General features: G+C 45.4%; 1 protein-coding gene across 4 annotated transcripts in view; it reads left to right on the top strand.

The window, feature by feature from the left end:
- GOLM1 (golgi membrane protein 1) overlaps positions 1–26,379 on the top strand; it is a 190,225-nt gene that overhangs the window by 113,747 nt on the left and 50,099 nt on the right. For all 4 annotated transcript variants that reach the window (XM_029617189.1, XM_029617183.1, XM_029617196.1 and 1 more), the window contains one exon: positions 17,854–17,947. In XM_029617189.1, the coding sequence (XP_029473049.1) occupies positions 17,854–17,947 (94 nt within the window). The remainder of the gene's footprint in view (positions 1–17,853; positions 17,948–26,379) is intronic.

Here is a 26,379-nt window from a genome sequence, read left to right on the forward strand (position 1 = left end):
CATAAAGGCGTCGGGGATGTACCCATTTCAGTGCAACCCCTTGTAACATGCTTTTTAAAGGGCTTGCTCCACCATAAACCTCTACTGCGCCCTCCGGCCCCTTCCTGGGACCTCAACTTAGTTTTGGGGCGGCTCATGAAACTGCCGTTTGAGCCTCTCCAATCCTGTGTTCTCAGCTATCTCACCTTGAAGGTGATTTTTCCTTTGGCGATCACATCTGCTCGCAGAGTTAGTGAGTTACAAGCCTTAGTCACCTACCCGCCTTATACTAAACTTCTGCATGATAGGGTAGTACTCCGCACTCACCCTAAGTTTTTGCCTAAAGTAGTATTGGAGTTTCATATCTATCATTCCATTATGCTACCCACCTTCTTTCCCAGGCCCCACTCAAGTCCAGGAGAACGGGCTCTGCATACCCTTGACTGTAAATGTGCTCTAGCATTTTATCTAGACCGTACAGCTGCCCACAGGAAATCCACTCAATTGTTTGTTTCCTTTGATCCCATCAAATTGGGCAAACCTGTAGGTAAGCAGGCTCTCTCCTCCTGGCTAGTGGACTGTATTTCCTTTTGCTACCAACAGGCAGGCATTCCGCTTCAAGACCGTATTAAAGCACACTTTATTAGGGCCATGGCAACATCAGTAGTGCACCTACGCTCGGTGCCGCTTGCTGACATCTGTAAGGCTGCTACCTGGAGTTTTCTCCACACCTTCGCAGCCTGTTATTGTTTAGACAAGGCTGGCAGTCAAGATTCCATCTTCAGCCAGCCTATGCTACGCAACTTATTTGCGAACTGAGGTACCAACATCCTTCCACCAACCTGTTGGGGTTCAGGATGCCCTCTACCAAATTCCACCCCAGTTCTTGTGCCTGTTGCACGTCTTAGGTACATTTGGTGCATTGCTCGGGCATCCTTAGCTCTGTACTCACCCATATATGAGGACTACTATCTTGCTTGTCCCGTGAGAAAGCAGAGTTGCTTACCTGTAACAGGTGTTCTCACGGGACAGCAGGATGTTAGTCCTCACAAAACCCGCCCGCCGCCCCGTGGAGTTGGGTTCGTTTATGTTTCCTTATTTTATTTTCGCATGTACTTTTTACTATAAGACGAGACTGAAGGGGGACTCCTGCTGGCTGCAGGGTTGGTGCTATGCTGGGCATACCCAATAGGTGCCAGTCAAAGTTCTAGAAACTTTGACAAAAGTGTTCCGTGATTGGGCTCCATCCTGATGATGTCGCCCATATGTGAGGACTACTACATCCTGCTGTCCTGTGAAAACACCTGTTAAAGGTAAGCAACTCTGCTTTCTTAGTCTGCCCAGTATTTTTTTCTAACTTTTTTTTATTCATATGGGCCTTCCTACCAGGGGTTGGGGTTCCTACTGAGAGATCCCCTACCCTGTTTGGTTGAGGTAGATGGGCTTGGGGGTTGGTGACATTTTTGTACACCTGGTCCTGTGTTAGCCATGGGTTGCAAATCTGGTGGTCCAGATCCCTACCCACACAAGGCCACTGTAGTGGCTTTTCCTTGGCTCACTTTACTTTTTTTGCTTTGGCCTTTCCCTCTCCCTTGCTTAGTTGTTTGAATTGAGCTTGACAGCTCTTCAGTGCTGGGAGCAGGGACGTAGAGAGGCCGCTTAAAATTTAATTTAATTTAAAAAAAAAAAAAAAAATGAGAGGAAACAGATTGTCAGAGCAGGCAGTGTAGCGGTAAGGATGGCTTTCTACCCCCCCCCCCCCCCCCCGGGGTGTTATTTTCGGCACAGGACTAGCGATTCTCTCACATTCCAATGGGGAGGGGATTGGCCTGCTGCGCGTGTGGGGCAGCTTCTGCGTGGTTGTGCGGCCTGAATCGTGAGGAAGGAGGGACCCTCCATTCTCCCAGTGCCTGCTAAATGGAGGATGTTCGGGGCCGGCGCAGCAGCTGTGAGTTCAGCAAGCATAGACTGCATGCAGCCCTAGATGCACATACCTGCAGGAACGGTGGCCATGTTGGAATCCCTATCAGTCCGTTCTCTTCATGAGGTCAGGCCTGGGGGCAGTCCCTTCGTGGAGGTCGTAGGCCATTCAGAGCCCCCACCAGCAGAGGACCCTCAGGGTCCAAGTTTGCACAATGAGGCGAGGCTGGCCCACTTTTATAGGAGGGTCGTCTGACTCAATTTTACTAGGAGTGGGCCAAGATCACCCAGGAACAGTGGGTTCTCAGTGTAATAAGCAACGGTTATGCGTTAGAATTTGCTCATCCCGTGTGTGACCTGTTTCTTGTCTCCCCCTGTGGCTCATTGCAAAAGCGCCGGGCAGAGGGGGAGACTCTAGACAGGTTGCAGCACCTGGGGGCTGTGGTCCCAGTGCCTCAGGACGAGATCTGAAAGGGTAGATATTCCATTTACTTCGTTGTCACAAAGAAGGAAGGAACTTTTTGACCCATTTTGGACTTGAAGCACATGAATGCGATATTGAAGATTCCCCGATTTCGCATGGAAACTTTGAGGTTGGTAATTGCTGCCGTACGCACCCAGGAGTTCCTGGCATCTCTAGACTTGATGAAAGCATACCTATGCATTCCGATTCGGCGAGATCATCAGCGCTACCTGAGGTTTATGGTCCTGGGCCAACATTTCTAGTTTCAGGCACTTCCATTTGGGCTGGCCACTGCGCCCCATACCTTCACCAAAGTTATGGTGGTCGTGGCGGCTGCTTTATGGTACCAGGGAGTCCTGGTCCATCCGTACCTTGACGATTGGCTCATACGGGCGAAGTTGGAGAATAGTTGTTGCTCCACCGTGCAGACTGAGCTTCGGACTCTGCAATCCCTAGACTGGCTGGTGAATTTTGCCAAGAGCCACTTAATCCCATCTCTCACTCTGGAGTATTTGGGGCGCATTTCGACACAAGTCAGGGCAAGGTTTTCCTGACTGAGGAGAGTGTACAAGTTATAAAAATCAAATTCGACACTTGTCAAAGTTGCGTGTACCTAGAACTTGGGACTTCTTGCAGGTCCTCAGTTCGATGACTTCAACGCTGGAGCTGGTACTGTGGACCTTTGCTCATAAGCGGCCACTTCAGAGGGCTCTCCTAGCACATTGGAGCCCGTTATCAGAAGTTTCATCAACCTGTCTAACTCCTCCGACCAGGGACAATCTGTCTTGGTGGCTTCAGACACCCAACCTGGTGCGAGGGGTTGCCTTGGAGGTTCCGGACAAGCTTGGCTATTCCGACAAGCTTTCCCATAATCTGTCCGAATCAGGATCATTACAATTTATTTATTTATATTTATTTATTTATTTAGCATTTTTATATACCGACTTTCCAATAACAGAATTACTGATCAATTCGGTTTACATTTTAACAGTAACATTGACAAGTAAATGTCTTACAATGAACAGGTCGATATAACTTGGATAAGTATATATGGGGTTAACAAGTAAAAGATACATTGCCTAATGTAGGCATAAGTAAAAGATACAGTGCCTAATGTAGGTTAAATAAACAGTTGCTAATTATAAGACTTTGCTATATATGTAGCTAAGCCCCTTATATACTCAATGGTTGTCTCTCTCTTCTCTTTCTCCAGATTCCAAGTTGCTACTCCTTGTTAAATATAACTATTGCCTCCTGTAAATGACCTCTTGTTAATTGGTCGTTAATGAATGTTATCCCCCAGGTTCCATGTAAACTGATTTGATATGACCCATGTCATGAAGGTCGGTATATAAAAGAATTAAATAAAAATAAATAAATACTTACTACCGATGCCAGTCTTTCTGGTTGGGGAGCAGTATGCCAGGGACAAGTGACACAGGGCACCTGGTCGGCGGAGGAGGCTTCATGGTCTAACAATCGCTTGGAGACCAGGGCAGTGCAGTTAGCATTACTTACCTTTCTGCCTTTGGTACAAGGGCGTTCGGTACGGGTTCTGTCGGACAAAGCGACTTTAGCTTACATCAACAGACAAAGTGGCACCAAGAGTCATTCAGTTGCACAAGAGACTCAGGAGTTGTTTCTTTGGGCGGAGCAACATCTAACTCAGATTGCGGTGACCCATATCACAGGGGTTGAAAATGTCCAAGCAGATTTTCTCAGACTATTGTCTCGTGCCGAGAGAATGGGAACTGTCTGACATAGTGTTGCAGCTCATTTGTGAGAAGTGGGGCTGTCCACACATTGATCTGATGGCGACTCTGCACAATGCAAAGGCTCATCGCTTTTTCAGCAGACTGAGTACGGGGCTGAAGGCGTAGACGCTCTGGTGGCCTCAGGGAGTTCTGTACATTTTCCCTCCATGGCCTGTCGTAGGCAAGGTCTTGCAGTGGATAGAAAGGCATCCGGGGGGGGGGGGGGGGGGGGGGGGGTGTAGTGCTGGTGGCTCTGGAATGGCCTCGCTGTCCGTAGTTTGCGGATCTGGTCAACCTGACGGTTAAGGGTCTATTATGACTCCATCATTTCCCTCATTCTATGCCAGGGTCTCATGTTTTCCGATTAGGCAGATCGCTTTTGTCTTGTAACTTGACTTTTTTCAGAGGAGGCGTTTGAGCAGAAGGTACCCAGAGTCAGTGATGACAATCTTCCTCCAAGCGAGACGGAAGTCCACTTCCTTATCATATGTCCGAGTCTGGAAAGTCTTTGAATCTTGATGCATGATTAAGGGAGTTCAGGCATTGCGGTCTTCGCTGTCTCACATTTTGTTGTTCCTCTAGGAAGGTTTAGTCAAAGGCCTCACTTTCAACTCTTTGAGTTCAGGTAATGGCTTTGGCTTGTTTAAGAAGGAAGGTGGATGGTTACCAGTTGTCCTCTCAACCTGACTTGGTTAGATTTATTTGAGGAGTCAATTTACATCCTCCTTTGAAGAGAGTTTGTCCTCCCTGGAATCTCTCCAGGGTTTGTGTGGGGCTCCGTGCGAACTTATCTGCAGAGCGATGCTTAAGGATTTGACTTTAAAGGTCATTTTCTTGGTTGCTATTTGCTCTGCGAGGAGGATTTCTGAGTTGCAAGCCTTGTGTCGAGATCCATTCCTTCAGATCTCGGAAGTCAGAGTGGCTTTGCGAATAGTGCAGTCTTTTTCTTCCGAAGGTGATATCTGCCTTTCGTATCAATCAGACGGTGGAACTACCGGCCTTTCCGGACTTGAGTACTTCTGAGGCTCATGCACGAGAGCTTAAGCTGTTGGATGCTGTAGAGCTTTGCTGCGCTATCTCAAAGTCACAAATGATTTTAGAAGGTCTGATCACCTTTTCATTTTGTGGAATAGTCCAAAGAGGGGGTACCCAGGCCTCCAAAACTACCATTGCGAGGTGGCTTAAGGAGGCTATTAGTTCAAAATACTTCCTCAAAGGTAGGCCAGTGCTGGACGGTTTGAGGGCTCAGTCTACTAGGTCTCAGGTGACCTCTTGGATGGAAGCTCTTTTCTCAGAAAATTTGTAGAGTGGCGACTTGGAAGTTGTTACATACTTTTGCAAGGCATTATCGGCTGGATGTGGGAGATTGAGAGTCTTGGTTGTTTGGCGAAAGTGTCGTACGAGCGGGACTGTTCGGGTCCCACCCTCATTAGGGAGCTTTGGTACATCCCAGGAGTCTGGACTGATCGGGTATGTACAGGGAAAAGAAAATTGGTTCTTACTTGCTAACTTTTGTTCCTGTAGTACCACAGATCAGTCCAGAACCCGCCCGATTACTAGAAATGGAGAGTCGTCCACTCAGCTGTTGTATTTTTGAGACAGCAGAAGTTTTTGTTTCCAGGTTTTATACAAGGTGTGTTTCCAGTTTTTTCACTTTTTTTTTTTTTTTAGTTTGGGTACAGATCAATATTGAGGAACTGCAAGTGGCACTAGTGTATAAGCAACATTCAGTTTTACTTTCTCTGTCTCCATCTGCTGGCATGGATGAATAAACCAACGAGTCTGGACTGATCTGTGGTACTACAGGAACGAAAATTAGCAGGTAAGAGCCAATTTTCCTTTGTGCTCCTTCCCTTCATTTCTTTTTATCAGTTATCCACAGCTTTTTTTTTTTTTTTTTTTTTTTTTACAGTATTTTTGCACCTTTAGTGGAAAACCTAGGACCTTCATTGTGTCAAACTGAAAAGCTATTGCACCAGATCTTCTCATCCCCTTCTCTCCAACATCATGCCAAGAGCCTTCCAGCTGTCGTAGGGATTAGGCCATTTTTTGTTTCTGCAGCACTCGACAATCACATCATAAGAGGCTGTCCCTGCTCCATGGAGCTTAGTCTAGTCAAGATACACCAAGATAAGTGAAGGCTTCAGGAAATTTTATTATAAGAAATGTGGCTAAAATAGAAGCCTGTGATCAGGGAGAAGCCTGTATAAGATTTAAAAGTAACCTCATAAACATGGGTTTTTAAACAAAATTTTAATATTGCTCAGCATGCAATGCCAGCTTCACAGTGACCAGGAGTTTTCTGACAGCACAGCTTGTCAGGGTTTGTTACTGCTGGCAGACCATTTCTAAGCATATTTATCTATAGCCTGAGATCAGCATACACATGGATTCTTATATTACATAAAGTCACATCAGGGTTGCCATTTTTATGCTTGTGGGGTAGAAATGTTGCAAATGCTGCTTGAGGAGAATATCTGGGAGTTAACACATTCCCTGGTGAATGAAGGCATTCAGTATGTGCAGAAGGGAGGGCCAGGAAGAGATACCTCCCTTTTTATTTTGTGCAGGAGTACAGAAGAGGTAAAGTTCTCAATTCCAGGAGAGAATGTTCCTCTATGTCATGTGAAAGGAGCACTGTTCATGGGAGCTTGCGTTCTGTATCCAGTGCTGAGGAAGAAAGCCATGCAGCCATGTGCATGGTCCAGCCTGGGGACTCTGCGATTAGTGCACAGCATGTAGAGGGACCTGGATTTAATTCCTGGGCCAGGTCTTTTGATCCCAGTTATCGTGAAATGGTGAAAACCAGTGGCTGGATTTAGGGCCCATGATTGCAGGATTCGAGAAGGAGCCATGGAGCAGGTCTCCCCCCCCACCCCCCTGACATCCCCCCCATCCTTTCAGCCCAGAACTCTCTTCAATGAATGGATTTGTTGACTTGGGAAAGGATATTAAAAAAAAAAAAAAAAAAAAAAAAAAAAATTCCTGAGTTAGTGGCAAATGAAGGCTCCTGTGCCATATCCCAGCCCCATGTCAGATTAGGATGGCCAACTTTTCCATGGACAAAAACTGGACACCCTACTAAACTTCATGCTTTGGAAGGGGACGGGGGTTACAGACTACTGTCAGTTGTCGATCCATTCATTATTTGTCTTTCAAGCACCCCTCCCCTCCAATAAAACTTTTATAAAATGTTATTTCAGCTATCCTCATGAAGAAATCAACCACAGCCTCTCTCATGCAGTTTTACTTTCTACCACAACTAAAGCCTTTCAAATACACATTCACCTCCATACTTCCCCATAAACATAGAGCCTCCTGTCTTATACATACACACACTCCCAAACACATATCCTCCTCTCTCAAATACATTCTCCCAAACACGTATCCTCCTCTCTCATACACACAGCCTCCTCAGGCACAGGTGATTCACTCTCCCTTTCCTTAAAACCTTCCCAGCCTGTCATCTGTGTCTCCCTTGTGCCACCTGTCTCTCAATATGCCCTCCCCCTCCTCCGTGCACTCCTCTCTTGTGCTACCCTCTTGTCTCTAATCACCTCCCTCCCCATGTTCTTGATTTCTCTTCCTCCTCCTTTCCTCCTGTTTTTCTCTCCTCCCTAGTGCCACCTTCTTTCTCTATCTCCTTTCCTTCTGCGTTCCCTGTCTCCTTTGTGCCTCTTCCCTATTCCTTCCCTTTCCTCATCTGTCTCCTGCCTTCCCTCATGCTCCCGTTGTGCATCTCCCCTTTTGTGTAACCTTCCTTCCTTCCTTCCATACTCCGTGTCTCTGTCCTCCCTTGCTCCCATGTGTCTATTTCCTTTCCCTCTCCTTTTCTCTGTATCCCCACTGTCTCTCTCCTTTCTCCACTCTGTGACTCTATCTTTCTCCAATTTCCCCTCCTCTGTTCCTGTATCCCTCGGCAGGCTTGCTGCAACCCCAATCTTGGGTACTGGCCCAGCACTCAGTGAAGGAGGGGGAGGGACCCAGAATGCATTGCTGCAGAGATCTGTGGAGCCCCTGGGAACTGAGGGCTGTGCTATGCCCCGCCTCCTCTCCCCATCCCATCCAATCACAACACAGGTAAGGAAGCAAGCGGGCAGGAGCACAGCTCAGCTCTCTGCTCTGTCTTTCCCTATAACCAGGAAGCTGTGGGAAAGAGAAGGAGCCTCTTGCAAAAACCAGATTTTCAGCGTCTGGTCAGTATTTCTGTCTGGACACTGTACAGCACAGCTGAAAACCTGGCTGTCCGGTCCAAAACCGTGCATTGGCAACCTTGTGTCTGATCTCAACTGGAAGCCCAAAGAAGCAGGAGGAAACAGCCGAATCAAAACAAAAATCTGACTATGGGGGGGAGATGCCGTTTAGACCAAGGGTTTCTCAACTTCCATCCTTAAGGGCCACAAACAGGGCTGGTTTTGAGTATTAAAAGTATATAAATTAACCTGATTTCTAGACCATTTGGATGCAAATATATTTGGCAGATATTCATTATGGATATTGTGAAAACCAGGTCTGTTACCCTAAAGAAATAATCAATAACCTCCCTGCCTTATACTCCTAGGGCTGAAGGAAAATGTCAGTACTGATGAATCCCAGTTTACTAAATGGCACCAAGCTAAGTTTGTGCAGAGGATGCCAGATATGTGGCCTAGCCACAGTGCTGTGCATCTTGGCTTTAGGGCTGAACTGTATGCAACTAGCACTTTTCCTCTTCTCTCCACAGCTCAGGTTCAAAGCAACCTTGATGAGCTCCTCTCAGAGGAGGTTTCCGTTCTCAGGCACTAAGGGCCCCACTGTCGGCTCGATACAGTATCGTTCGGTTGAAGATTTCCCGTCTGTAACGTGCTCGGAGCGCACAATTCGGACGCGTAAGGCGATCCAGCGATACAGTCTCCAGTTTCGCGCGTCCTTAGCGCTTCTTAAAACAGACGCATAACCCTTTCTGCACGCGGCATGTATATGATGTATAAATGAACGAATTAGCTGTATAATGAAGGAATTAGCTGTTCCCCTCCGATACTGTAACGGGCGCTGATATTATCTCCTTAGTAACCCGCTGTTTTGCCGCGGCCTTAACGTGTTAGTTTACCGCCTCCCCCTAGTAGGTGTTAGGACTGTGAGTCTAGTAACAAATCCATCGACACCACTTAAGATACTCAAACACAATAAAACACAATAAAAAAAAAAAAAAGCGATGGAGATGAGCGAGAAAATGTAATGCTGTGGGACACACAAAAACCTGTCAGAAAAAAAAAATGTTTTTAAATACCTGTCACTTTCGTGCGGTCATCCAGGCAGCGGCGGGAGCCGGAGGGCCGCGTGGGTCCAGGCGGCCGGCGGGCGGCGGCGGGAGCCGGGTTTTCGATCGAGGCCGCGGGCGGGTAGGCGCGTGTTCGATCAGGCGGGCAGCGGCGGCGGGATCCGGGGGGGCGGGTGGGCGCGTGTTCAAACGAGGCCGCGGGCGGGTGGGCGCGCGCCTGTTCGATCGGGCGGGCGGCGGCAGCGGGATCCGGGGGGCGGGTGGGCGCGTGTTCAAACGAGGCCGGGTCGCACAGGCGCGCATTAATTCACTGCCGGTGGGGGTTGCCAGAGGCCGCTTTCGCCGCCGGCTCCCTCCGCCTGAATTAATGCGCGCCTGTGCGACCCGGCCTCGTTTGAACACGCGCCCACCCGCCCCCCGGATCCCGCTGCCGCCGCCCGCCTGATCAAACACGCGCCTACCTGCCCATGGCCTCGATCGAACACCCGGCGCCGGCCGCCTGGACCCACGCCGCTGCCTGGATGACCGCATGAAAGTGACAGGTATTTAAAAAAATTTTTTTTTATAACACTCAGGTTTTTACATATTTTTGGTTTTTTGTTTTGTTTTTTTTTACACTTCCTGGTGCCTGTCATTTCAAATGTCATTTGAAATGACAGGTACCAGCGCACCCAGGTTACTGTATAGGCGCTGTATTAAGCGCCTATACAGTAAAATGGGTTGCGCGGGCATAACCCTTCCCTAACGCTTCACAGCCGCGGCATGCATTTGCTTGCAATTAGAAGAGAGTATCAGGCGCTAGGTCAAGAGAACTGTGCGTGCGGGGAGGAAGGGTGCGCCTGGCAATGCCGCACTCTTTCTGCCGCTGTCTTACAGTATCGAGCCGACATCTGCAAGGGTGTTTGGGTATGAGAGAGGCCTCTGTGTGACAGCAGTGGGCGGGTGGGTAAGTAGGAGAAGGGCCCAGATGTGCATCTGTGTCAAAACGTTAGAACTGGAAGACATTTTGGCTCTTACTCCTGAGTGCAATAGCTCATGTCAAGAGTTTTTTCTCTGTGCGGAGTTCCTTGAGAGCGTGTGTTTTATTTACCAGTTAAGACATATTGCTCTTGAATTCGGTGCTTCAGCATCAGCTTCCATGGGCAAGTTCTATTTTTGGTTTCAAAGCCAGGTGCTGGAGAAGCACACACCTGGTCTCAGGTCTTGAATCTTAGCAAGCTTTGGACATTTCGCAGAATGGTGCTGGGATCTCTAGGGAAGGATGAATGCTTATTCAGCTTAGATACTTCTTTCACAGGTATTTATCTGAAAGGAGTGGTGTAAATTTCTCCTCCTCAGTTTGGCACATTATATAAAGAATCCTTTGGCCAAAACAAGATCTCTTCCATAATCCATAAACATTTGTATTCTGCACATTTATGTTTTGACATGATTATAGTACTTTTCCCTGAAGAGAGACACAATACTATGTTTGTAAATGTCAAACACTTTTCGTATACTCATGTTAAACAATTGAAGTTGCCAAAGAACTTAAACTATTTAAAACTTATCCACATAAAATGACTCTTCTTCAGATTGTCACAGGTCTCCTAACCTTGGGACCAAGTCATAGTCCTGTAGTCAAAATACTGTACCTCAAATTCCTTTTTTTTTTTTTTTTTTTTTTTTATCTCCCACACAAGTTTACCTGATACAGAAAAGCAGCAGTGGCAACATGAATAGCTGAGGCCAGAACAGGGCTGACAGAAATAGGAGCGGGAGGTGGTATGCACTTATAAGTTCTGACTGTCCATACAAGCATTCCACATGGAAGCCCTTTGAGGCAGGAGTGGTGAAGCCTGCCAAGTGTATGCTGACTTTTTTTTTTTTCCCCTGCTGCTGTTTACAGATTGGAGCAAAGGTCTGGTGGGAAGGTTGTCTGGAGGGGAATGGCCCTGTTTTTCTCATGACCTCAGCCATTGAAGTTTAACCCCATATGAGGTTGTGACCCACAGTTTGGGAATCACTGACCAGTTACTTAAATAAGTCTAGAAGATAAGTCTATATACCGTAAATGTGCTTTGTGTTTCATAAGATGTGTGAACCTGTGCATGGACTTAAGTGGTACTTAATGGGAGTCAACCCTTATGGATGCTATTATGCAGTCTCCTATACAAAGCTAGAGATGGAGATTCCAGATAAAGCAATTTCATAGAAACCTAAAAATGTGATGGCAGACATAGACAGTGGCCTATCTAGTCCGCCCAACTAATTTAACTTGACAGTTCCCATCGCTTCTTCAGATCCCCTGTATTTATCCCAAACTTTCTTGAATTTGGGTATTATTTTTGTCTCCACTACCTCCACTGAGAGGCTGTTCCAATTATCTACAACCCTCTCTGTAAAGAAATATGTCTCTGAGGTGGAGCAGGCTCAACCACTCTGGCCGTTAAGAGGGAAGAGAGCTCCGTTAACAGCACCTTCTGATGAATTACCGGCCTCCAAAATGGGCTCAGAGGGCAGTTTGGCAGGGCACACAATAGGTTCAGTTGCTACCCTTGACGGACGATGGAAAGAATCCACTGGTCTGAGATTGTACTTGGCCACTGGTTCACAAAGAATCTCAGCCTGCCCTGACCAGTGGATCCATCGCCCCGAATACAGGTAACTGGCCTACGCTCCCTACGACCAGTCTAAACCCTGTCCCTGGCGTTGACTGAGATGCCAGCTGGGCCTTGGGAGCTCTCTGCTGCCTGGGATGGCTGTGAGAGCCCTGGTGCTTCTGATGAGTGAGAGATCGGAAGATAGTACTTCCTCTAGCAAAAGAAAGACTACTTCTGCCCTGATCTCGCCGACCTCCTAGCAGAGGACGGGTCCAGAGTGCTGGTGGAGAGATGTTGGAGGGTTTCATGGTGGTCCCGAAGCTGGGCCACCACGTCCCTCACCCTATCTCTGAAGAGATTCTCCCTAGTACACGGCATGTCAGCGAGCCTTTCCTATACTTCCGGTCAGAGATCAGTCGCCTGCAACCAGGCCATTCTGCAGGTGCTGATTCCCATTGCAAAGACCCTCAATGCTATTTCAAAAGCAATATTAGTTAGTTAGATATTACTACAGCCTTGGACACTATTCCACATGATTTATTATTGTCAAGGTTACAGTGAGAATAAGTGGTGTATTAGACTGGTTCATTTTGTTTCTTAGCAGTAGATGTCAAGTGAAGCAGGGAAATATCTCAGTGAAAAACATATTCTGGTGTAATTTTCAGCCTCTCTTTTGTTTTATTAGCTCTAGATATGAGATTTTACATATGTGAATGAGAGAGAATTTATTTTGACATGTACTAATAAGAACATAAGTTGCATTACTGGGTCAGACGAGGATCCATCAAGCTCAGCATCATGTTTCCAATAGTGGCCAATTTGGGCATCCAAATGGCAGATGAAATTTAATGTGGATAAGTGCAAGGTGATGCATTATAGGGAAAAACAACCCATGCTATAATTACACAATGTTGGGTTCCATATTAGGTGCTACAACCCAAAAAAGAGATCTAGGCGTCATAGTGGATAACACATTGAAATCGTCGGTTCAATGTGCTGCGGCAGTCAAAAAAGCAAACAGAATGTTGGGAATTATTAGAAAGGGAATGGTGAATAAAACGGAAAATGTCATAATGCCTCTTATCACTCCATGGTGAGACCACACCTTGAATACTGTGTACAATTCTGGTCACCGCATCTCAAAAAAGATATAATTGTGATGGAGAAGGTACAGAGAAAGGCTACCAAAATAAGGGGAATGGAACAACTCCCCTATGAGGAAAGACTAAAGAGGTTAGTACTTTTCAGCTTGGAGAAGAGACGGCTAAGGGGGGAATATGATAGAGATGTTTAAAATCATGAGAGGTCTAGAACGGGTAGATGTGAATCTGTTATTTACTCTTTCGGATAGTAGAAAGACTAGGGGGCACTCCATGAAGTTAGCATGGGGCACATTTAAAACTAATCAGAGAAAGTTCTTTTTTACTCAACACACAATTAACCTCTGGAATTTGTTGCCAGAGGATGTGGTTAGTGCAGTTAGTATAGCGGTGTTTAAAAAAGAATTGGATAAGTTCTTGGAGGAGAAGTCCATTACCTGCTAATTAAGTTTACTTAGAGAATAGCCACTGCCATTAGCAATGGTAACATGGAATAGACTTAGTTTTTGGGTACTTGCCAGGTTCTTATGGCCTGGATTGGCCACTGTTGGAAACAGGATGCTGGGCTTGATGGACCCTTGGTCTGACCCAGTATGGCATTTTCTTATGTTAGGTTACAAGTACCTAGCAAGTACTCAAACATTAAAACAGATCCCATGCTACTGATGATTGTAATAAGCAGTGGTTATTTACTAAGTCAACATGATTAATAGTAGTTTATGGACTTCTCCCCCCAGGAATTTATGCAAACCTTTTTTAAACTCAGCTACACTGACTGCCTTACCCACAGCCACTGGCAGTGAATTCCAGAACTTAATTGTCCGTTGAATGAAATAATTTTCTCTGATTTTGTTTTAAATGTGCTACTTGCTAACTTCATAGAATGCCTTCTAGTCGATTTATCTGAAACATTTACCTGTTCTAGTCCTTTCATGCCTCTATCATATCCCCACTCAGCTGTCTCTTCTCCAAGCTGAACAGCCCTAACCTCTTCAGCCTTTCTTCATAGGGAAGTCATTTAGTGCCCTTTATCATTTTGTTTGCCTTTCTCTGTACCTTCTCCAGTGCAACTATATCTGTTGAAGCATTAACCAGAATTGTACATAGCATTCAAGGTACGATCTCACCATGAAGCGACAGAGGGTCATGAGACTGCTGCTCGAATGTACCTTGAAAAGGAGCTAGAAAATGGGTGAAGTGGAACAGTGGACCAAATTGAAATGAACTATAGTAACCACAACAATTCTTTATGTAAGAAAATAAAATAAAAGGAAAAATAAACTGATGTGGTTCTCCAAAGAGGTGGCTGAAAATAAACATGAAAAAGCATTCAAAAAGTACAAAAAACTATCAAAGGAATATAGGGAAGAATATTTTGTGAAGCTGAAAGATGAGGAAAAAATCTGGATAGCAAAAGCTCAAATGGAAGAAAAGATTACCAATGAGGTAAAGCGAGGTGACAAAATAATTTTTCAGATATCAGAGAGAGGAGGAAAGCCAGAGGAGGTATTGCAAAGAGATGAGCAATGGGTAGAGAGAGATAAGAAAATAGCAGAAATATTAAATGCATACTTCAGTTCGATGTTCTCTAAAGAATACCCAGGAAAAGGACCTTAGGGTCCTTGTGGACAGTTCGTTGAAATGCTCGGCTCAGTGTGCAGCAGCAGACAAAAGAGCAAATAGAATGTTAGAAATGATCCAAATAGGAATAGAAAATATTATATTGCTTCTTTATCTAGCCATGGTACAGCTGCACCTTGAGTATTGAGTGCAGTTCTGGTCGCCCCCATCTCAGGCATAGCGGAACTAGAAAAGGTGTAGAGGTGATAAAAATGATAAAGGGTATGGAACGGATCTCTTATGATAAGCTATACGGGCTAGGGCTCTTCAGCTTAGAAAAGATTGCTGAGCAGGGAGCATGATAGACGGTTATAAAAATTGTGAGAGAATTGGATTGGGTAAATAAAGCTCCACACCATGTTGTTAGCCGGGTTGAGTTAGGAAAGCTATTACTACTCCTGGGAGCAAGTAACAGGAAATAGATCTACTTTATGGGATGTGCTAGACCTGGACTGGCCACTGTCAAACAGGATGCTGGGCTTGATGGACCTTTATTTATGTAATGAATAAAATGAAAAGCCTGGGAGTGTCCCAAGGTGATGAAATGAATTACAGAGTGGTGGTCTGATTGGAAGACAGTGAGTGGTACATGAAACTTATTCTGAGGATAGAAAAGTGATGAGGTGTGCCTCAAGGATCTGTTCTGGAAACTGTTCTGCTCAACATTTATTTTGAGTGCTGGGGGGGGTTAGAAGGAAAAGGTTTGTTTTTTTTCTGCTTGTTTTTTGGGTTGTTTTTTTTTTTCCTTTTTGTGGATGATGCAAAGATATGCAACAGAGTGGACATGCCAGAAGGAGTGCAGAAAATGAGAAGTGATCTAGGAAAGTTAGAAGAGTGGTCAAAGGCTTGGCGGTTAGGGGTTCAATATCAAGAAGTGCCGCCATGCATTCGAGGTACAGCAATGCCAGGGAGCTGTAAGTGATGTGGAGTGAAGGAGTGATGTGCACGGACTGAGCGACCTGGGGAGATGATGTCTTGTGATCTGAAGGTGGCAAAACAACGTGACCAGGCAGTGGGTCAGGTCCGAGGGATGCTGGGCTGCATAGAGAGGCATATAATCAGCAGGAAAAGGGAGGTGATGATGCCCCTGCACAGGTCATTGATGCCTCACCTGGAGTACCGTGGTCTGTTCTGCAGATCGTATCTAAAAAAAAAAAAAAGATAGAAACAGGATGGCAGCAGTCCAGAAAAGGGCAAGCAAAATTGTGTGGGGTTTGCATCGAAAGCCATATGAGATGAGACTGAAGGACCTAAATGTGTATATCCCGGGGGTGAGAAGAGACAGGGAGATATGATATAGACTCTTAAATGCCTGCAAGGTATTCATAATGCACATGACTAGCACCTTTTTCAGTTCGAAAGGAATTGTAGAGCTAGGGGTTATGATATGAAACGCCAAGGGGAAAGACTCAGGAACAATGTCAGGAAATATGTTTTTCATGGAAATGGTGGTGGATGCGGGGAATACCATCCCAGAGGGTGATGAAGCTGAAAATGGTGATGGAATTCAAAAGGGTGTGGGATGGATACAGAGGATCCTTGTGGCTAGAAGATGGACATGAAAAAAAAACCTGGTAGCCTGTGATAAGTTATGGGGTAACCTGCATAGAATGGCAGTAACAGGCCTAGACAAATTGCTGGGCAGATCTTTATCTACTGTCTTTTACTATGTTGCTATATTAGCAGGGAAAATTGTTAGGCCTTCTTTGCAAGATGTACCAGGTATGTGTTAAACTTTTTTTATAAGGTGCTGGCAATCCTCTAAATCGACTCTGGAGTTCTGTCAATATTTGCAGAATACAGTGAAGGAAAAATGTAACAACAAACCTTAGAGGCTTATATGGAACCTGTGCATATAACTTTTTGGAGCGATTAATTGTGGCTTTAAACATTTACATCCCTCAATCAGGTATATTTTATTGATCGTAAGACAGTCTAGTGCTGGCACAAATGTCCAAAGTATTTAGGAAGATCAGAAGTGTTGACAATTCTCACATGAATTTTGGACAAGGACTGATATATCGAATATCCAATCTGAGCCTTCATTTCAAATGTGGAACTTGTTTCCAATTACAGAAAGTATTTCTGCCTGTAAACTAAAGTAATGCATTTTAAAGCCAATGATACTAAAATATCTTTAACACCTGGAAGAACAGTTCTCGGCTAGACAAATATTTGGTGGAATATGCAGTACTGGAATGGCCAATTTTGGGCCTTGAGCCAGACCGTAGGCCAGGTTTTCAGGATATCCACAATGAAATATGTGTGAGAGAGATTTGCACGCACTGCCTTCGTTATATGCACGTCTCTCATATGCATATTCATTGTGGATATCCTGATAACCTGGAAAGCTTGTGGCTCTTGAGAATCCGGGTAGGCCATCCCTGATATAGTATGCTTTGACTTACAAATATAAAGGTGGCATAGCCAAAAAAATATAACACAAAACATTTCAGGGGACCTGTAGATTATGTATCCTAGGTCTGTAATTGCAATCTTGTTTTTGTTGTACAGCACAGCTTATTTAATGATTACAATGTGGAAGCGGTATCATCGCAGACAAGTTAATGTTTTCACTAAATGGAAATTTGTATATAAAAACATTTTGTGAATTTGATAAATTTTGATATTATACCAAAAAAGAAAAGAGAAAAAAATATGTATATTAGAGGACAAACTCATATTCACACCATAATCTCCTGCCTTGTGTATAGTGTACTCATTCAAAATAATAGCCTAGTGGTTAGAGCAGTGGGCTATAAACCAGGAGACCAGGGTTCGAGTCCCGCTGTCACTTTACCCTCCATTGCCACAGGTACAAAACTTAGATTGTAAGCCCTCTGGGGATAGGGAAATACCTACAGTACCTGAATGTAATCCACTTTGAAGCACTGAGAAAAGTGGAATATAAATCTAAATTAAAAACATATATATATCTAAACAGATTTTTCCCTCGGCTTCCCCTCCAGAAAAGGGAGTGGAAGGAGATTGATCCCATGAGAAAATGGCAGTTCATTTCTGTGGTGGTAAAGCTGGCTCCTGTACAGCTGGCGCTCAGTGCAGATGTCTGTGAGATGCTAAGTGGTCGTGCCACAAGTTTAAAAAAAAAAAAAACAAAAAAAAACTGAAACTAAGCAAGGCATTTATTTATTTTTTTTGTGTGTTTGGTCAAAAGCTGAAATGAAGACACTACAGAAGGACTACGAGAAACTGCGGGGGGAGATGGAAAATTTCCAGGAAAGTCAAGCTAAGAAACTTAATTACGAATTGTAAGTTTCTTGTGAAAAAATCCCAATCTCACTTTTAAGTATTTCTTAAAGGGCTTTTTCTTTTTTTTTTTTTTTTTTTAAAGTACAAATCTTATAATTAAAACATTTATGCTGTGTGTGAATTTGCACTTATATTAAGGCATACATCTTTCTGTCTCTCTCCCCTTTTAGGACCTGCCCTTTTTTCCTTCCTGAAAGATCAGGGAAAGGAGAATTCCAACAAACCCCTGTTTAATTTCTTAAAAGAAAAGGCATTCTTTTAGATTTCTGGGCACTAATCCTGCTCCTCTGGCCAGCAGTGTGTCTGGGGAAACTGTGGAGTCCCCAGGTGTCACTCATGCACAACCTCCCTCTAAGGATGCTCTTGTAGTTTTTGTTCTGGAGATAGCCGAGGTCTGTGCACCTCAGGCAAAAGACGGTTGCTGACGTGACTGGGCTAAGGAAGGGGTAAGGAGGAGTGAAGGCTCTTAGTAGCATAGCCCCAGTTGGGAGTGGGTTTTGAATGTGTTGGAAGGCACAAGGAGATGGTGGTGCCAGCTTATATTGTGGGAAAAAAATAAAAGATCCTTGTTGGGTACATTTCATCACTTGCCCCATCTCGCAGGGGCAGGTCTATTTTACAAGATATGTACGGGGCGGATTGGCCTATCGGGGGATCGGACATCCCCCGGTGGGCCGGTCGCCCAGGTCACAAGGTCTACCAAGCATGGCTGGGACAGAGCCATGGTTGGCAGACCACGGGGTAACTTCTGGGCCGGTTTTGGGGAAAATCCCCGGGCCGATCTTTACCCGGAATCCGCCCCTGGATATGTAATAATTTGAAAAGCCTGGATCCAATCCTAGTAACATGATTTCTAAATGTATTGCCTACTAAAAAAGACTTCTTATGTTGCTTTGTGTTTTGGTAATGCACTGCTTTGATCGGGGCTTCCCAAACCTGTCCTGGGGACCCTCACAGCCAGTCGGATTTTCAGGATATCCACACTGAATATGCATAAGACAAACTTGCATATCATGGAGACTCCATAAATGCAAAGTTATCTTGTGCATATTCATTGTAGATATTTTGAAAACCCGACTGGCTGTGGGGTCCTTAGTGCAGGTTTGGGAAGCCCTGGTTTAAAGCAAATGTGCATCAAATACATTTTCTGCTTCCAGCAGCATTTCAAAACTTTTCAATTCATGGTTGGCTTGCTTGCTTGACTTATTTTATTTTATTTATTTATTTATTCACTTTTATATACCAACATTCATGTTGACTTCATATCGGTTTACAGAACAAATCAAAGATACAGACAAAAATCCATTGGAGAAATACAATTTACAAACAATTCAAAAAACCTTTTACTAAAATAAAATCAAACAACTGTAGGTAAAATACTTAATAACAAAAGAAATCCTTTAAAAGTCTAAGAACTGCCCTTAAAATTAGAATAAAAGTAAAATAAGGTACAATAAAAATGATTCTAAATAATGAAAAATAACAGTAAAATAATTAAAAGCAATAGATCAATAAATGTCAACAGATAAAAAGGGTAAATAAAATAAAAATATTTAAAAGAATATTTAGGGGATCATCCCGACTGTATGAATGCTTGTTCAAATAACCACGTCTTCAGCCTTTTTTTTTTTTTTTTGAATGAATGTGGGTTTGACTCTAGCTTAATGTCTAGTGGTAGTGAATTCCATACTGCCAGTGATAGTGCCTTCTCTCGGGGCTGTTTTTGGCGATGGAATGGATGATAGTGCTTTACCTGCGGACCTTAAATTTCGTTGTGGAATGTGAATATGAAGAGCTGCATTCAGCCATTCAGTTTGTTCTCCATATATGGGTTTGTGTATTAAGGTCAAACATTTAAACTGAATTCTGTGAGAGATTGGAAGCCAGTGGAGGTCTTTCAGAACGGGAGTAATGTGGTCATATTTTTTACAATTAGTTAGAAGTGCGGCGGCGTTTTGCAGAAGTTGCAAAGGATGAATGGAGGAAGCAGGGAGGCCTTGTAGCAGATCGTTGCAGTAATCTAGTTTGGATAATAGTAGCGCTTGAGTGTATCCTTGGAATTATTCTTGTTGTGCTGATAAACATCACGCTGTTTGTGAAGAGCATGGTCACGTTTTCGAATTAAATAACATTTTATTTTAGGTTTAAGATTGAGGATAGTCTGAGCCAGATTGCCATGGTGACTGGATTGTAGGGGGTGATCACCTGGTGGGAAGGGGAACGGTGGTTGGATGGCTCTGTGCAAGGGATGGAAATGCTGGCGGGGAGCAGCTAAGGGAAGACAAGGATGACAAAGAAAGCGGAGAAGGATCTGGTGGAGAGGAAGCCAACACTAATGGAGGGTGTTCATTTTTTGTGCTCCAGTATTTTATTGGAGATAAAAGGGTTCAAAGGGGGAGCAAAGACAAGAAACGGGCAAATGTTAGATTAAAAGGGGGGGTGCTGGATGGGGAAAGATTTTATGGGGTGATTGAAGGGGAAATGGAAGGGTAAGAAGATGGAATGAGGTGAAATGAGATTGATAGCGTTTCAGTTTATTGGCTTTTGTGACTTTCAAAAGGTTTAAATTGTGTTAAATTTTCTAAAAGGTTTGCATGTGTAATTATAAACCAGCGGCAGTGATGTACTCCAGTTAGCTTTTATCTCCTGCATTTAGTGTTCTGTTTCTTTGGATGAGAACTTGCAACTTGAAGACTGCCTGAGGGAAGGAGTGAGTGAAAGAGCTGCACAAGAAGATGATTATTATATTTCTAGACCACCTTTCCCATTATAGCTCAAGCAGTTTACAGCATTGTGTTTTTTGGGGGGTTTTTTTTTTTTAAGGACGCTATGTCCTTGCCCCAAAAGAGCTTACAATTTAAGTGGGCAGCTGAGGCAACAGGAGATAGTGACTTGCCCAAGATCACAAGGAATGTCAGTGGGAGCAGATGGATTTGAATCCTGGTTTCCCTGGTTTATAATCTCTTGCTCTAACTGATAGACTATTCTTAGAGGAGATGAAAAAACTGGGAGACATGGTTGGGATAAGCCAGTGGGGCAGAGAAGAGGATGGACCGTTAAGATTTGGAAGAGAGTATATAAAGAGGGAGCACGTCGTGGAAAGAATAGAGGGGAGAGCCTTTGGGGAAACCAGGGAGGGGTTTTTCCTCATGTTGAAGGGGGAGGTCCTCCATAAACTCTTTTACGATATAGTAGATTGCAGAGTTTAGCTCATCTGGCTGACTCCTAGATTTGTCTAACTTTTCCAGCCACTGTTTTAGCTGCTGTTTTCTCATTAGGTAACCTGAATCTTGTCTGCCTCGGTAAACCTGTATCTTAGGGTCAGTTACTAAAACCAGTTGCAGTTCTTCACCACTTCTGCCTGCCATGATGATTTTCTCCAGTAAAATTCAAAGTTGTTTGTTGCATGGCCCCTTAGTCTTGTTCCTCTGCCTGTTAGTTTCCTAGGTAGGTTTTTCGGTCGTTTTTCTAAGTTCCGTTCCTCATGCCTGACTGGTGCACAGACAGACATCAGCCATCTCACGGTCAGTTTGATTTTGCTTCCCATTTCTGGATGTGCATGGTTAAGCAAACTAGTGGCTTCCAGTGATATCCCTGGTGTACCAGGGCTACATATCACGAATCCCCATAATGTGTTCTGTGCCTGGGGTTATCGCATGACAACCTGAAGTGTCACTTATTCATGACCATGACCTCCAAAGGACAACAATCCTGTCTGGAGCTGATGGACAAACACTTTGGGCACCAAAGGATCGACCTATTGGCATCAAGGGCATCAACATCGAGGGACCTGGGAGCTTTACAAGATAAGATGCTGGTGCTGAATTTGCATCTAGGGGGGGATTTCACCCCATTGACATGGGGTGTCAGTAGGGACCAGAGAGACCAGCCATTTCCTGCTTTTCCTACCCAAAGAAAGCATCTGGTTCCACCTATTCCACCCTGGCACTGAGCAAAGGTGAAGAAGCATCTGTATTTTGTCAGTGCATGATACAGGAAGTGGGGATGGACCAGCTGTGGCCAAGAACCCTCCAAAGCGGTTCTGTGGAGAAAATTCATCTTCACCGATGGCCCAGGAATTGCACCAGTCTCCATGGGTCCAGGTGACAGCCACTGATACGACTCTCAGTTCCCAGGGCCATCCCTCCTGCCTCCCAGTCTGTGTTGGCATTGGATACCTTCAAGGAGTAGCTGAACAAAAACCTTCAGCAGGCCAGGGCAAGGCACTTCAAAACCTCTGTGCTCTGGCATAGAGGGAATTGGGGTCAGTGTGGCCTGAAGTTGAGCCGTTGCTCAAGTTCCTCAGCTGCCCGGCCTGGTGCCAATGCCAGTTTCTGGAGTGTATGGCCTGAAGTTGAGCCGTTGCTCAAGTTCCTCAGCTGCCTGGCCTGGTGCCAATGCCAGTTTCTGGAGTGTAATCTGTTGATTGGCTGCCACACTGATTGTGATTTCTAGCCCATAAGAAGAGGAAGCTTCATTTAGGTCCTGGAGTTCCTTGGGTTCAGGCCCCAGCCATCAAATGCTTCCCTCTCAGAGACTGTGTCAGTGGGACAGGTACCAATCTGACAGGGCCTCAATCTGAATTTTCTTGGGGGCATGGCTATAGATCTGATGAGAAGAGATTGGTTCTCTTCTCTGCTCCTTCTTCCCTCTTGAGGACCTCTTCTTCACTAGCTTTGTTTGAAGAATGGTAGAGGCCACTCCCTTTACTAATGGAAATAAGATGCTGGCCATCCTCCAGTTTGTGGAGCCCCCTAAAGAAATAGTAGCAGTCCCGTTCATGACATTCTCTAGGAGGTATGGATGAGGGAGAACACCCTCTTTGTTGCTCCCATTAACAAGAAGGCATCTGGATTTGAAAAGGGTCATCTTACCACACTAGTCTGTGGAAGTCAAATGCTCTTTAAAGAGGGCCAAGAGGACTGGGACCAACTCCTGTGTCCCTGGGGAAAGGATTCTAGAACACTGGATACTCTTGGGAGGAAGGTATTTCAGGGAGCTATGCTAAATGCCTGCATATCCTCACACCAGCTTTTATGGGCCAATATATATGGGACTTATTGAAGCAACTGCAGGAGGTGGTCAAGCACCTTCCTCAAAAGCACATGAATACCCTCTATGGTGTAGAAGGGAATGTTGTGTGGAAAAGCATGTTCCATTCGACCTTTGTTTCAAATCTGCATTGAAAATTTCTGCTGTGGGGATTGGTGTCCCCAGACTTGACTGGCTGCAGGCCTCAGACTTCTGACTTGAGGTCTAGGAAACACTTACAGATATGCCATGCACTGGAGAGAATCCCTTTGGCGATAGGGTGAAATAAGTGATAGCACAGATCCGTGAACACTGCACAAAGCTTCAACAGCCATTCCAGATCTGCCCTCCTCCAGGAGTTATTTGAGAATGGGCCAGAGGAGGCACTTTTTCCAACTGAGGAGGTGCTGTCCTCCTCCTGCTCAGTCTCATACTCAACAGGCCTCTTGTGCTCATCCTTGATAATAGCGGGCCCATACTGCAAAGCCAAGACCCTAGTCAGCATCTGGGACAGGGTTTTGACTTAATCGAGAGAGCAGAGCCTGCATCCCTGTATTTGTTCTGGAGGAGCTTCTTGTCAGAGGCAGGCTGAGATTTTATATAAACTGTTGGTCCAGTGTAACTTCAGACATGTAGGTCCTGAGCACCATAAGAAAAAGGTACAAATTACATCTATTGGGTCTTCCTCCAGATCACATCTGGACCCCAGCTGTCATTACTCACCACATCAAAAAGTGCTGCAAAAGTAGCTCTTCTCCCTCTTGGAGGCCAGTGAGGTTGAACCCTTTCTACCAGAGGAAAGAAGGTGGGGATTCTACTCCAAAGTACTTCCCAATTCCAAAGAAAACAGGATGATTCTGCCCTATGCTAGACCTAAGGGCCTTGAACAAGTTTCTGAAAAGTTCAAGATGCTTTCCTGGGCACCTTAATTCCTTTTCCTCAAAAAGGGGATTGGCTAGGCTTCCTTGATCTCAAGGATGTTTACACTCACTTAGAAATATTCCTACATCCTAGTATCAAAGGCTGCCTTTTGGTCTAGCATCACCCTAGTATGATTTCACAAAATGTCTTTTGTGGTGGCAGCATAGATATGCAAACTGGGGGTGCATGTCTGTCCCTATATAGTCGATTTGGTTGGTAAAAAGCATATTACAGGCAGAAGCCACAGAATCAATGTGCAAAACCATCTGGGTCTTTGAGTTGCTAGGGTTTGTCAACTATCCCAAATTCCACTTGAGCCCCCTCATGTCAATTGGAGTTTGTCTGAGCTCTGAGACATGACTTGGGCAAAAGCCTTCCTTCCACAACAGAGGGCTATCACCTTGATATTAAGAGTGGAAAGGATACAGATGAATCAGCAGATAGCATGAGCATGTTGAAGATGTTGGACCTTATGACTTCAACTATCCATGTAACTCCCTTAACATGTCTCCACATGAGGAAAGCCCAATAGACCTTCAAATCACAAGGTGTTACAGGCCACCTAGGATCTATGCAACAGCATCCATATTACACAACTGCTTAGGATCTCCCTGTCCTGTTGGCATGACAATTCCAGTCTGACCAGGGATATCACCTTTAAAGTTTCTGTGATCAAAATTGTTCTTTCCTTGGATATGCTCAATCTAGGTTGGGGAGCTCATGTAGAAGAGTCCTTCTCCTAAGGTCTATTGTCTGCTTAGAAGAAGCTTCATCAGATAAATTTACTAGAGTTAAAGGCAATACAATACTTTCTGGTTCAGACAACCAAGTTGCAATGACATACATCAGGAGTGAGCTTTCTCCTAGGACAGGCAGGATGGTAGTCCTTGCACATGGGTGACTTCATCTGATGGATCCCGGCATGGAAAACTTTTATGTCAGTTTCTAGAAGCTTTGACCGGCACACTGAGCATCTCAGCTTGTCACTATCCATGTGTCCATGCGGGGTCTCTCTACAGTCTCTTCTTTTCCACGGAACTTTCATCTCATGAGCGTGGAACTCATGGTCTTTATGTTAGAAAACATTCTTTTCCTACCCCAGGTCCCTCTCCAGTCCCCCAGCTTTAGTTAGACGGACAGCACAGTAGGTTTTTCCCTTCTGTGCAGGCGATTCCGGGTACAGTGTTCTTTGTGATCCACCTATTATCGATTGCTCGCTGGCCTGTTTTTTTTTCTTTTTTTTTTTTTCTTATGGTGACAGGTTTCCACCGGTGCCCCCAATGTTTGCAGACTTTATCCCTCACGGATCCACACAAGGTGTGTATCCTTTTCCTGGGGGCATCGCACACCATCCTGGGGGTGTCGTTTTTCCAACCAGATGACCCCCAAGGGCTGGCATGCCTACTTGGGTAAGATGGAAAGCTGTTAGGATCTAAGAAGTTCGAACCGTTGATGCCGAAAGGCGAGGGGAGCCGATGGACACTAATCACTCTGTGTCCACCCCGCCACTGGGGCTTCCGGTAGAGAGGGGGGCTAGGGATTGGCTGGCCTCGGTCTCCTCTCACTCGAAGATGTTGGGATTGTCTCCTCCTTCCTCTTTACCAGGGAAAGATCGGGCCGAGCACGGTGGGAAATCCCAGAAGCATCGCTTTCAGTCACCGTCTTTGCACAGTACCGAGCTTGGGTTGGCATCGGCTCTCACTGTGATACCCTCGAAGCGACCCCATGGTGGGGGGGGGGCACCATCCTCTCGATGCCAGGGGTCCAAGGCGTTCCCCCACCAATTATGGTGCCAGGTACCGATCTCCCTCAGAGGTTATGCCGCCTCCTCAGTCTGCCCTGTCTTTGGCAGCCTTCGAGGAGGAATTGGAGCGCAGGATGCAGTTGAACAACCGCCAAGTCCTGCATGATATCGAGCCACCGGCCCTGCCAGTGCTTGAGCCTGCACCGTTGATGTTGGTGTCTCTGCTGGAATGTCTCGATGTTTTTCTTGGGGTCCTCCCCAAGCAGCCGATGCTGATAGCCAGGTGCTGTCAATGCCCCACCGGCCACCATTACCGCCTCCTTTCAGTGCGATCCCCATTGTGGGTTCCGAGGAGGAGGAAGGTCTGCTGAGACCAAAGGCACAGTCGAAACCCTTGGTTCCATGGCCAGCATTGCCTGATCCGCTTCCGGGGCTCTCTGTGCCCAAGCTGTTGGGCCAGAGAGGGCCCTCGCCATGGATGCCTGTCGGCAATCTCAATGAGGGGGATGATTCCTTAGTCTTACTCCGGGGACCTCCCCTCGAATCCCTCTTCTCTGGAGGATTGACATCTGTCCCTGCCTGAGGACTTGACTGACATTTGCTGGGTTCATGTGAGCCATGACAGAAATCATTCCGTTCCAGCTTCTGATAGGATACCAGGCACAAGATGCTGGGGGTTCTCCAGTTTGTGGATGCCCCGAAGGAGGTGGTGGCTGTTCCTGTCCATGAGATCTT

This window comes from Rhinatrema bivittatum, chromosome 1, assembly GCF_901001135.1.
Source record: "Rhinatrema bivittatum chromosome 1, aRhiBiv1.1, whole genome shotgun sequence".
Classification (NCBI taxonomy): domain Eukaryota; kingdom Metazoa; phylum Chordata; class Amphibia; order Gymnophiona; family Rhinatrematidae; genus Rhinatrema; species Rhinatrema bivittatum.